This window comes from Hibiscus syriacus, unplaced genomic scaffold (genome assembly GCF_006381635.1).
Source record: "Hibiscus syriacus cultivar Baekdansim isolate YM2019G1 unplaced genomic scaffold, ASM638163v2 tig00116984_pilon, whole genome shotgun sequence".
Taxonomy (NCBI): domain Eukaryota; kingdom Viridiplantae; phylum Streptophyta; class Magnoliopsida; order Malvales; family Malvaceae; genus Hibiscus; species Hibiscus syriacus.
Window position 1 is genome coordinate 1,525,642 of NW_024063507.1, and position 14,487 is coordinate 1,540,128.

The 14,487-nt window shown below is 32.0% G+C and overlaps 1 protein-coding gene across 1 annotated transcript; it reads right to left on the reverse strand.

Moving 5' to 3' along the window:
• Positions 1–735: 735 nt before the first annotated feature.
• On the reverse strand, positions 736–1,401 carry LOC120192980 (metalloendoproteinase 1-MMP-like). Its single transcript, XM_039195632.1, has one exon. It carries the CDS (start codon positions 1,399–1,401, stop codon positions 736–738), a length of 666 nt encoding a protein of 221 aa, XP_039051563.1.
• Between the last annotated feature and the right edge of the window lie 13,086 nt (positions 1,402–14,487).

Sequence of the window (14,487 nt, forward strand, 5' to 3'; positions counted from 1 at the left end):
AATATCTGATATGACTTGAGATAATAGTATATTTCCCCCAACATATTTAAAATAATTACTATAATAATTTTAATATATATTTTAATTATCTTCCTATTTTATAATAAAAATAAAAAAAATTAATTGTGTTGAGTCAGAGCCATATGTATGTTCAGGGGTCAGGTAAGGTTTTTAGCTCACTCGAACTCAACACTAAAATTAAACTCATTCACCCGTACTTGGAATCTGACTCGATTTTTAAATTAAAATTGTATCCGTTCTGATCCAACCTAAATATATATAATTATTTTTACTAGATAAAGTAAAGACTTATTTGAAAAACAATATAGAAAAAATCCAACTCAAACTCTAATTGTTAAAATAATATATCGGGTTAGGCCAAGTTGAAATCTGTTGGGTCCAAGTAAAATAGTCATTACTTATCGAAGATAGATCTTTATCTTTTTCATATTCAAGTCGAATAAAATATCACCAACAGTTGAATTGGATTGAGATCGATTCGAATTCAAAATGATAAAAAAAATTGACACAACCTGTCTCATGCCCAACCTTAATAGAGATGCAATAGTAATTTCGAAGCTTTCGGAAATACATGACAAAACAACTTAAAAACCAGCAGACGACATACATGACAAAGCAACGAAGCCTTACGTTTACATATTGTAATCTTCCAAACTGTGCTAATCACTTATTTAATACGATAATTAAAAACCAAGCTTTCCAAGGTCTTGAAACCTACATAGGTTCCCCTAATTCAAGGTGTGGCGTATAATAGTATAAATTCTGTATGCGATTCATGTCCTCTTCGCTAAGCTCCCTTTTGATACTTCCAGAATACAGTGTAGGGTACATGACCGCACTCGGATTGGTACTATCCTCAAGGCCGAGGGTATGCCCTATTGCATTCATGGCAACGGACATCAGGTCTATTTCGTACCCCGCAGGGTAAGATTTTGTGCTCCAGTTCGTGTGGCTTTTATCCAGGTAAAGCCTCCCATCAGGTGGATAATAACCATAACCATAATACCCGTCTAGTGGAGTGAACCCAATTTTGATATTAGCATGCTCGCCGGGATATATCTTTCGGAATGCAAACTTAGGGACGGCGGTTTGCCATTTTCGGAACGCCGTAACGATGGTGGTAGCCACTGCTTGAGGATCTAAATATGCCGGCATGGAAGAGCTGGATAAGACATAGGTCACCGGAAATTGGTCCCATTTCCCACTCAAGAGGGTGTTGTTAACGTCCGAATGAAACGAGTCGTCGGAAGTTGGTTGACCGCCACGACTTCCCTGGCCGGGAGATTCGGATTTCACAGGTCTAGACTTAACCACAAAAGATTGCAACACGAGAACCGTAAGGAATGCTCCGAGAAGTTGATGGAAAGATTTAGTTGCCATTGCATGTAAGATGATCTATGGTTTATGTGTTTAGGATGTGCGTGTTTTGGTGCATGCCTTTACCTTATTTATAACCAAAAAAAGAAGTTAATTATTTATTAGATTTACTCTTTTTTATGTGATAAATTACACTAGAAGTCACCGTATTATGTTAAAACAATCGTTTTAGTTAATGAACTTTTAAAAATTATAAAATAATTATTAAATTTTTAACGGTTACAAAAATAATCATTAAATTTATCAAACTAGTACAAAATAATCGGTAGAATTTATCAAAATATTGAGAAATTATGATTAAATTTATCAAACTTATAGAATTAATCATAATTGTAATGATCAATTTTATAACTATTCAATAAATTTTAATGACCATTTTATAGTTTCTAAAGTTTAAATGAGCAAAATACTCATTATAAGATAGTTGAGTGCATTGGACAATTTTTTCATTTTAAAATATAGTTATTTAAATCCAATATCTGAATTTAAAATTTTATTTGAAATTGTCAAAATACACAGATTCACCGAAATTAAATTTGATGGTATCACATAGTATATGAGGCATACTCATACGTAGCTAACGGTCCTACATTGTACTTATTAAAGTTGAATATAGAATTTAATTATACCAGGACAATTAGTTGGATGGTAATTATCCATAGTAATATATATATTAATTAAAATTCAATAAAATTATATGCATTACCATCTACAACAATTAGTTGGATGGTAATTATCCATAGTAATATATATATTAATTAAAATTCAATAAAATTATATGCATTACCATCTACAAAGTCACAGCTGCCATCACCCATTGCACGTTGGAAACGACGACTAAATAATATGATTTTCATATATGATTTTGGCCATTGGAAATTATATTTGAAATGTTAAGTATTTTATTTTAAAAAATTATTTCATTTTTTAAAAATCATATAATTAAAAATTTAAAATATTTTATAATTTTTAAAAAATATTTTTCTGAAAATTTTGATATTTTTTATTTTCTTTTAGAATTACCATTAAAATGTTAGGAAAAATATCAATTTATATTTTTTATGATTCATAGATACGTATATGGATAAAGACAAAAAATGATAATAAAATATAATATAAAATAATTATTAGTCCATGGACGACCAACAGTTTAACAGCCTACTAAAAAGAGTACTTAGATTTGGTGAATTTTTAGTATGAGGCGAACATTAAATAATATTATTAAGAGATTCTTTTAAGCATACGTTCTTTAGCATTCAAGAAATACTTTCATCAAGTATATCAAATTATTAATAAAAAGAATAATATTTTTCTTTAAAAGAATTGAATTTAACCAGTTATATATATATATTACTAATAGATTAATTTTTAACAAATGTTGCATTATAGGGTAAATTACACAATTCCTTAGTGTACTATATTCCTCCTATTTTCCTCACCCAACTTTTAATTTTCTATTTTTCTCATTGAACTTACAAATTGAATCATTTTCTCACTCTGTCATTAACTTTTTAATGGCATTATGATGTGACACAGGAATCAAAAGGACGCTATTTTAAAAAAAAACTCAAATATACTCTAAAACAACATCGTTTTGTTGTATAAAATATGATAGAGAATAAAATTTAATGACTAATAGTGTATTTTACCCTTTTTCCTTCTCTTCTCTATTTTCTCTCCGCTGGTCACTACATCATTTTCATTTTGGCCACAGTATATCACTGTAGATGGAGGAGTGAGCAAAATGATTCAGTTTGTAAAGTTTAGTGAGCAAAATAGAAAAATTAAAAGTTGGGTGAGGAAAATAGGAGAGAGAGTATAGTACAGCAAGAAACGGTGTAATTTACCCTACATTATAATATTCCCAATTATTCAAAGAACAAGTACTTTCATCGAAATTAAGAACGAAAAATAGCAAATACTCAATTTTCAGAAATCATATAATTAAAATTTTAAAATATGTTCTAAGATAAAAATGATGGTAAAGACTGTATAATATTTACAGTACCATGCAACTCTAAAAGTAATAGAATAATATATAAATCGAGATAGTGAAAATCCCAATGTTGAAACAGTTTTATGATAGATCGTTCGGTTGGTTAAAATAAAATTAAAAAATGATGAAAAATAAAAATAGATTGGGCCTCCTGAAGTCATGCAAGAGAGAATCTTGATCAATTTAATTTATTTTAAACTTTGAACTCAGACCCTGTACATATAAGATCACCTTTTTAAATTTTCTCTTACAAGTTCAATTGTTAATGTTTAAACTTTTAGTAAAGTTAATCTTAACACTGTGATTATATTACTCCTTTTCTAATTTTCATGCTTGAAAATTAATTTGTAGTTGGTAGGGAATACGTTGACTCAATCTGAATAGTGTGGATGAACTTATTAACTTTTGTTTGCAAGTTCGGTTGGCAGGAATAACATAGTCGATTTGGTTACTTTGCCTAGCAGCAATTCTTTGATGAATGAGAAATTGTTTCAGAATAAAAATATGAAATTTAAAGATCTTGTATTCTTCTCAAAGTTGTATACGCTAATTAGTATAAAGCATTAAAGAAGATGTATTAAATGAAAAGAATTAATGGGAAAGGCCATGGGATTGTATAGCTGATATAAAGGCAGGGGTTAATTCGGATTGGCAAGCTCCGATAGGTAATCAGGTTAAATATAATGTTGATGGAGCTGCGAAGGAAGGTGTGAGAGGTTATGGTTGAGTACTTAGAACTTCTGAACGGATTATGCGAGCAATGTTCTCAGGTCATACTCTTGCTCAAGGCTCGAACTTCACTGATGGCTTTAAAAATTACCATCGAAGTGTTTGTTGAAGAAGATTATAAAGATAAAACAGTTCTGATTGTGGAATCGGATTCTCATGTAAATTTAAATTGGATCTCCTTTATGTCCTTGGAAATGGTAGGATCATTTTGAAGAAATCAAAAAATTGGTGAAAAAAATCGAATGTTCAATTCTCTTATATTCCAAGAGAAAAAAACTATATGACAAAATTTCTTGCAAAAGAAGGCCTTGGAAGGAGTGAAATGTTCAAGGCATAGTGGTGAGTTTCTTGTAGATTGATTCTATTTTCTTGTATGTAGTTGGTGTAGATTGATACTCCTATGGGGAGTACCGACACTCTACCCTAGGTATCGATACCCTCTTTAGTACCGATACAAAAAATGGACACTAAAAAAATGGTTTCGATACCCCCTGACTAGTCTCGAAACCGGACCCTGAGATAATGAGTATCGATACTTCTCTAAAAAATCACCCAGTTTTTTCCCTTCATAAGAACAATATCGGTATTGTTCTTACAATACCGATACTCACCCTCAAAATTGTCTCGTTTAGGGAAGAATTTAACACTTAAACTCACCCACATTACTATTTTGAGGTTCTTATTAATATTTTATGTGAGCACAAGGGGTCATAAATAAGACTTTAAAACAGATTAAAACCCTATAACATGGAATCTACCATGAAAATGCTCAACATTCTTCAACTCAACTCTTAAGTTATAATGTATTTCTAATGACCCACAAATGGTATGAAAGAGTTGTAAATGTGTTACATGGTGTTCTAACTACTTCAACGTCCCTCAAAATCAACCAATGGTCAATTTCTCTTTTCCTTTAGCTTTATAGTTGTCCCCACTTCTTTCACAAAACAAAACAAGAAATGAATTACTAACTTATCTATGGGATTGGATTAGAGTTAAGAACACATTTGGCTAGCAATAATTCCTTGAAGTTTGTGGCTAGCATTAAATTAGAATTTTTCAGAATAAAAATATGTTATTTAAAGATCTTGTATTCTTCTCAAAGATGTATGCACTAATTGGTATAAAGAGTTAAAAAAATAATATGTATTAAATGAAAAGAATTAGTGGGAAAGGCCATAGGATTGTATTCTTCTCAAGTTAAATTTAATGTTGATGGAGCTACGAATGAAGGTGTGGCAAGTTATGGTTAAGTACTTAGAACTTCTGAAGGGATTATGCGAGCAATATTCTCAGGTCATACTCTTTCTCAAGGCTTGAACTTCACTTATGGCTTTAAAAACTACTATAGAAGTGTTTGTTAAACCTGATTATAATGATAAAACAGTTATGATTGTGGAATCCGATTCACATGTAAATTTTAATTGGATCTCCTTTACATCCTTGGAAATGGTATGATCATTTTTAAGAAATAAAAAACTAGGGAAGACAATTCGAATGTTCAATTCTCTTATTTCCCAAGAGAAAGAAACTCGATGACAAATTTTCTTGCAAAAGAAGGCCTTGGAAGGAGTGAAATGTTCAAGGCGTATTGGTGAGTTTCTGGTAGATTGATTGGATTTGCTCGTATGGAGTTGGTGTAGATTGATACTCTTATAGGAAGTATCGATCTCTACCATTAGTATTAATACCCCCTAGAGTATTGATACCAAAAATGGACATTGAAAAATGGTTTTTATACCCATTGGCTGGTTTCGAAACCAGACCCTGAGATAATGAGTATTGATACTCCTATAAAAAATACCTTGATTTGCCTCTCATAAGAACAATATTAGTATTGTTCTTACAGTATCAATACTCACCCTTAAATTGCCTTGTTTGGTTAATAATTTAACACTGAAACTCACCCACATTGCTATTTTGAGGTTCCCAGTCATTATTAATGTTTTATGTGAGCACAGGAGGTCATAAATAAGGCTTTAAAACATGTTAAAACTCTATAAGATGAAATCTACCATGAAAATGCTCAACATGCTTCAACTCAACCCTTAAGCTATAATGTATTTCCAATGACCCAAAAATGGTATGAAATATATGTAAATGTGCTACATGGTGTTCTAAATGCTTGAACCTCCCTCAAAATCAACCAATAGTCAATTTCTCTTTTCCTCTAGCTTTAGAGCTCTCCCCTACGTCTTTCACTAAACAAAATAAGAAATGGATTACTAACTTATCTATGGGCTTGGATTAGAGTTAAGAACACACTAAATAACTAAAATACATTGAAAAAAGCTTGAACCAATTAATTCCCGTAAACCTCTTTAAAACCCATTTTTGTTTTCTATAGCCAAAACTTGAATATGAAGATTAAAATGAAGCTTGAAGGGTAAGGATTTATATTATTACCTTGATTAAACCAAACTAAACTTGAAATTCTTAAAGCTTTTCCCTTTGTTTCACCTTGGAAGAGAAGAATAGAGAAAAGATGAAAGGAAGAGGAAAAATGGTTGGTGAGGGGGATTGGTTACGTGAAATCATAAAATATAAAGGGGTTTTCAGCTTTTGATTTAGGAAATGGTTAAATTTCACTTTTGGTCTCTCTTCTTGCTTTCTCATAATATAATCATCACCACTCTCTAACTCTTGGTTCCAACTTAATCCCACAATCAACTTAATTTGGTCAAAACTATTCTAGTAGGTCCGTTGGGTTCATTTTATAGGTCTCAGGTTAACCCAAACTACTAAGCCAGGGTTCTATGTTATAACTCTCCCCCTTAAGAAATAAATTTTGTCCTTGAAATTTACCTGGATAGAAGAGATATGGATACTGGAGTTGCATGTCTTTCTTGGTTTTCAAGTAACTTCTTTGACCGCATGATTCCTCCAAAGAACATTTTCTAAGGGAATTTTCTTATTCCTTAACTTTTTCACCTCATTGTATAAAATTCAAACCGACTCCTATTTGTAGGTCATAACAGGGATCAACTCAATTTTCTCTAAAGACATGACATGCGAAAGGTGGGAACGATACCTCCTAAGCATGGACACATAGAATACATTGTGAATACGCTCCAACTTCCCCTTATGTCCAAACCGAAGTACTTTCTTCCAATAAGACACCTTAAGGAATACTTTTTCACCCACAACAAACTTGATTTCATTGAGTTTCAAATCTATATATGACCTCTTCCTATTAGATATCTTCTTCAGTCTACTCTGAATCATCCTAACTTTTCTTTGGTTTCTCTGATCATGAGTTATGGTCCCATTATCTTTCCTTCACTAAGCTCGGTCAAACAAAGACGATTTCTACACTTATGTCCTTACAAATCCTTGTACGGAGCCATTTGAATGCTTTATTGATAACTATTATTGTACGTGAACTCCACTAAAGGCAGGTGATCCTCCCAACTACCCTCAAGATTAATAATGACATACCTAAGCATGTCTTGATGAACCTGAATAATGTGCTCAGACTGTCTGTCTATCTGACTGAATAAAGGTAATTCTAAAATGGAGTTTGGTACCTAGGGACTTATGAAAAGCTTTCCAAAATCGAGAAATTAACATAAGGTCTCTATATGAAATGATTAAAGTCGGGACTCCATGCAATCTTACTATCTCGCAGATGTAGAATTGCGCTAACCTTTCTAAGGTGAAATCCATCCTAACTGGTAAGAAGTGAGATGACTTGGTCAACCGATCACGTATCATCCAAACTGCATCATGCTTGTACTTTGTCATTGATAACTCGATCACAAAATCCATAATTACTCTATTCCACTTCCATTGTGGTATTTAAATCAGATGGAGAAACCGAGAGGGATCTTGGTGTTTCTCCTTGACTTGCTGACACACTAAACACTTCGCAACAAAGTCAAATACCTATCTTTTAATGCTCGACCAATAACATAAGGGTCGAAGCTATTGGTACATCTTGTTGTTACCCAGATGGACAGAAAGTGGACTACAATCGGCTTCATGAAAAATTTTACTATGCAAATTCTCGACGTGGGTACACACAAATGACCTCTAAATAATACCACATCTCCCTCTCATAACTCGAAACATGAGGCCTTGCATCAGTGGACTTTCTCCACACGAGCCCTTCAATGACTTTTTGAACTTTACAATGTCTTGACCTCACTCACTAACTCTGTTTCTACTCGGAGTTGGCCAATAATACCCCAACACTAGATAAACTCAGGTTTTCTAGCAAGGCTCTCGGCTCTGACACTAAATAAACTCAGGTTTTCTAAAAAGGTTCATAATCATTATTAATGTTTTATGTGAGCACAAGTTAAAACTCTAAAACATGAAATCTACCATGAACATGCTCAACATGCTTCAACTCAACTCTTAGGCTATAATGCATTTCTAATGACCTGAAAATGGTATGAAGGAGTTGTAAATTTGTTACCTAGTGTTATAACTGTTTGAACCTCCCTCAAAATGAACCAATTTTTAATTTCATATTCCCTAGATTTAGAGCACTCCCCCACTTATTTAACTAAACAAAACAATAAATGAATTACTAACTTATCTATGGGCTTGGATTAGAGTTAAGAATACTCTAAATAACTAAAATCCATTGAAAACAAGCTTGGACCACTTAATTCCCTTAAGCCTCCCTAAAACCCATTTTTAGTTTGTATGACCAAAACTTCGGATATGAGGCTTAAAATAAAGCTTGAAGGGTGATGATTAATATTTTGACCATGATTAAACCAAACTAAACTTGAAATCTTTAAAGCTTTTCCCTTTTTTCACCTTGGAAGAGAAAAATAAGAGAGAAAAAATGAAAGGAATAGGAAGAGTGTTTGGTGAGGTTTGGGGGAGTGGTTACATGAAATCATAAAATAGAAAGGGTTTTTCAACTCTTGATTTCAGAAATGGTCAATGTAATGCACAAGATTCTAGGATAAAAGTTTTGGGTTAACCCGAGTTGGGCCTTAAGTAAGTTCTTTGGCTTGTAGGAAGACTTGGGCCAAAAACAGGAGAATTTGGGCTACAATTAATATAACACCCAGAAATCCTAGCTTAGGAGAATTATGTTATATTGCCTATGATAAAAAAAATTGAATAGAGATTCAAAATTAATGGAATTAAATAAAGATCTAATTGAATTAAAAGTTTAAATTAGTTGAATTAAACAAGACCTAATCAAAATGAATGATAAAGTGCTAACCAAATTAGAGTGATCCAATTGAAATAAGTAACAAATAATAAGATTACATTCCAAATACATGAATTCCTAAATTTAACCTTGAATAGTCTATTACTTAAGCATTAAGAGAGGCTAAATTGGGAATTTCCACCTCCATTAAGGATGAAATAATATTATCCTTTTCATCTCATTTGCTCCTTCCGTTCGAAACTTTATGGATTTAATTGAGTTAATTCTTGAGAAATTGCTAAGCTTGATTATTGAATAAATTTAAATTGTTGTATTTTATGGTACTAGAGATTATGGTGGTCATTTTGAGTTAGATTTAAGTTATCAATAACCTTGTTAAGTAGGGTAAATTATGGGATATCACCTTAAGGGTGATAACCGAAATAATTGTGCATGCATGTGCCCAAATTAAGAATTTCGAAAGGCTATGTTCTAAATTGGAAAAATATATGTAGGATAAAGTTTCTTTAAATTTAAATGTATTGAAGATTTAAGCTTTAAACAAGAGAAAATGCTGTGAAATTTTAAGAATTTGGCCTTAAAGTGAAACTAGTCACAATTGTTGCTATGAATCGATTAACGATTTTTTTGAACAAGTTGAGGAAATTCGGGATCAAATTAGAAAGAGTTAAGGATTGGTAATGCTAGATAAAATAGGTTAGATACTGAAAATAATGTAAAATAAATTGTTAGGCTTAAATTATAGAGGAATTGGTAGTTTGTAAATGATACATTAGCAAAATAGCAAAAACTGGATTGTTCTGGAAAATCTGTTAATTGAAGGACTTAATTGTAATATTAAAGGCTCAGGTTGATATGGAAATTCAGGGAAAGGACAAAAATAAGAAATTATAAGAAGATATAAAACAAATTGATAGGAATTCTAGGTCAATTAATTTATCAAAGTGCATCGAATTACAAAAGTGATAGATTGGTCACTGTAAAATTGTCTAACTTCAAATGCAAAATTGTAATTGTATATAAGAAATTAAAATACAAAACATACATGGATGGAAATATTCTTGAATTATACTTATAATGATATAAAGAAATAAAAAATCTGAAGAGTAAATTAAAAGTTATGATCAGATAACTACAAGGTGTACAATCTGCCAAAATAGAATATGTTTAGTGTTAAATATATAATTGAGATAGAATTTCTATTGTATTGATTCTAATAACATCTACATGTTGTGTATAAATTTATAGAGCAAGGAATAGAGGAAGTGGATGAAGGAACTAAGGGAGGATCCACCAAAGATAAGAAAAAAAGAATAGTAATTAAAGGCTAACTTTGAGTATTGTGGGTGTAACTATACTAGGGTTGGGAATTAGGTCCCAACCACCCTTTGTTTTTAATTCTATGTTCAATTAATTATGAAATCAGTATGCTAACAATGAAATCAAGTCATGCTATCAATTAAAATTAAGGGAAAGAAAGATTAATTAAAGGCTATAAGTTATTTAGTGCCATATGAAGTTAATTGGTAAATTGGTTATTGTTTGTTACCTTGATTTAAACTGAATTGGTTTGTGAATTAATACATGTTATCATGATCTAATTGAATTGGTATGTGAATAAATGTATGTTACCATGATCGAATCAAGTTGAATGGTGAATTATGGTATTCTACCATGGTAGAATCAAGTTGAATGGTGAAGTATTACATGTTGTCATGATTGAATTGAATTGAATGGTGAATTATTGCATACTACCATGGTCAAATCAAGTTGAATGATGAATTATTGTATGTTTCCATGATTGAATTGAATTGAATGGTGAATTATTGTATTCGACCATGATTGAATCAAGTTGAATATTGAACTATTGTATTCTTCCATGATTGAATTGAATAGAATGGTGAATTATTGCATGATACCATGATTGAATCAAGTTGAATGATGAACTATTTCATGATTCCAAGATCAAACTCGATTGAATTGAAACCTTAAATGAACAAATTTTCGATTGCTTTAACGATCAATTTGAAATTTAATGAATAATATTGACATGGAATAATCCTTGATGGCTATGTTATGAAAAAAATATAATGATTTCTTGGAAAATAAGATTCAATTTCCTTGGTTAATAGTTAGTCCAAGATATTAGGGCATGCCTTATAGTCTAGAGCTCGATCGTGTATGGGGGACTACGGTCTAACACTACGGTGGTCATTTTCGACAGACAGGGGGTACTTTATGTGGTCTTTGGTGACAGTAAGAGGGTTGACCAACACTACGGTGTAGGACTATAGTGCATTTAAAGTGTTTGGCAACAGTGGTTGGGGACTTGATTATCTAGACTGAACTAGAAACCAAGGCTTAAATTGAATGATAAGATTAAATTGGAAGAATTATGATAATTACATGAATTGTATAGTTTGATTATACATATGTATGTGCGTATGTGATGAAATGTTCTTGTTTGAATAGAGAGAAGAATATTATATATATTGAATTTTTTAATCCGATTGCCATATAGATTGCATGAATACATGTGTGGTGAATTGTTTTGAGTTTGAATGGAGGAAAGATTTGAATGTATGATTAGTTGGTTAGATTGATTGCTAAATTACATGTATATGATTATATTTTTTTCTTCTTATTCAAAATTGATCCAATATTAATTTGGAATGTTTTAAATTGAATGTGAATCTAGCAGATTCTATAGTGACCCATGAAACCAAAATGTTAATTGAATGTTAAAGATAAATTAAATGGGAAAGGTCTAATAGAATTAAGTGTTACCTCACTAAGTACTTTAAGTACTTATCACTCTTGTTCATTTCTTTCCCAAACCACACATTCTAGAGTATTCAAAGCTCTACCACCATAGTTAATCAACCCAAAGGAAGAATTCAAGTATAGTTTGTTTCGCTATCTTTATACTCCTAGTTTGTGAGCTAGTTTTGAGTATAATGATTCAAATTTCATGTATATGGTGGGTAACTAGATGTATATAAAAATATACCTAAGAACCTAATGAAATAGTATAGTTTATGGAGTTAATGGGCCCTAATGTATATATCGTTAATGGTTCTTTTGGAATGTATATAGCTTATTAGTATGTCATTTGGTATAATCCATTAAGGGTCTCTTTTGTAATGTAAATATATACGTTGATTATGAAATGATGTTGTAGTATGTTAAGTTCATTAATTTGTGGATATTCATGTAGTTTTATATTAATAATCGATATTACAAATTGTAGATTGGAATTGAATGAAACTACCTTGGCTAAATTAGGATCATGTCTTAATCGAATTAATTGATTAGTAAATTGATTAAGATTTATTAATATTGTGTTTGAATAAACAATGGCTCTTCAATTATTATATTGTCCTCTGCGTATGTCTGATTTATCATTTAATGATCTTATTCTTTCTTATCATCGATAATGCTCCCAATCCTCGATAATGCTCCCAATCCTCGACTTGGGTTGGGGTGTTACAAGTTAAATGATATCAGAGGTTTTGGTCGAGTCTAGGACTAAATCAAGTATCATGCATTAAATAGGATTACCTTTAGCAACATAGGAGTTGTATTAAAGGCATACTTGTATTCTTTCCTACCAAAAAATTTTCCTTCTTGTTCTATCGTAGAATGTCGGAAATGAGAATGGATTGGGATAGTGAAAGTCTCGAGACCTCCTCAAATAAAGGAGACAGTGTACGGATGGATTGGAATCCTACACAATAAGCTCATCAATGAGCCTAAGTTTCTGATCAACAGGGAAATCCTACTGTAAATTCAATCCAACAAGAATGTCTCCTTAGCATGAAGGATATGTTCAATCAACTTATAGTCAACATGAGACATGATTAGCCAGTTACTTCCCCCGTTTTGCCTAACAAGGCTACTATCGATAAGCTGGCCCAACACCGGGCATATACTTTCACTAGTGCCAATGAAGATAAACCAAAAGAGGCTGAGTATTGGCTTGAGAGTACCACCTGAATTCTAATTAAGCAATTGCAATGCTCATATGAGCATAAACTCGAGTGTGTTGTGGCCCTGTTGGTATATGAGGCATTGAGTTGGTGGGAAACCACTACCCTGGCTGCTCCTACTAAATCCATTACTTGGAAGTTCTTTGTAGAAGAGTACAACAAGAAGTATATTAATGAGCAATATCTAGATGAACGTTGGAAGCGTTTCCTTGTACCTTAAACAAGGTAGCTGACCCATCGAGCATTATATGAGTGATTTCTGCAAATATTGTAAGTACGGGTCCGAATACATCAAGAAGGAGAGAAACAAATGTCGAATGTTTATCAATGGACAAAATGATAAGCTAAATCCTATATTTATTTCCCTGGATATTTCTGACTTTTAGAGCTTGGTGATCCAAGCTATCGCTACGAAGGCAAAGATGAAAGATTCTGAAAAACACAAGAGTGATAGTTCCTGGAATGATAAAAGATCCAGAAATGACGACAAGCCCCATTGGCAGTCCAAGAAGTCCAAACACAGTTGGGAAAACTCGTCCAATCATATTTCTGTTAAGAATAGAAACTATATTATGAAGTCTCAGTTAGTTTCTAAGCAAGCAGCTCTGATGGTTTCTATGGATAGTACGGGAAATTTCAGGAAGGTTGTTCAATATCCTACCTTCAATTTTTGCCAGAAAATCATCTCGGTCAATGTAGGTCTCAGCAGAACTTATGTTACATGTGTGGAGCCTCAGACCACTACACATACTGGATAGTCCGATGAATCCAAATAAAGTTTCGAACATAAATTCTGCTATTGGAAGTTCTAATCCTGCAAATCAAAACAAAGGTTGAAGAATCTCTCGATGTTATCACAGGTATTGTCAAGTTAAACTCAATACCTGTTTATGCTTTAATATACTTAGGATCTACTCTTTCATTTGTATGCTCAAATTTGATAGAAAATTGAAATTGCCTCTTGACTATTCGAAATATGCCATTCTTCACCGATCTATACGTTATGCCATCTTGTGAGTTTGATTTAATACTAGGCTTAGATTGGTTAAGCAAACATGAAGCTTGGAAAGACTTCAAAAATAAAAGATTGTATCTTTGAGGTTTAGGGACAGAATCTATACTGCTAATTGATAAAACATCCTACCTCTCTTTTTAATTCTATGGTCTTACAAGATCAAATTGAATTTGGCTTAATTGATAAACCTATTTGTTTCTGAATTTGCCGATGTTTTTCTCGA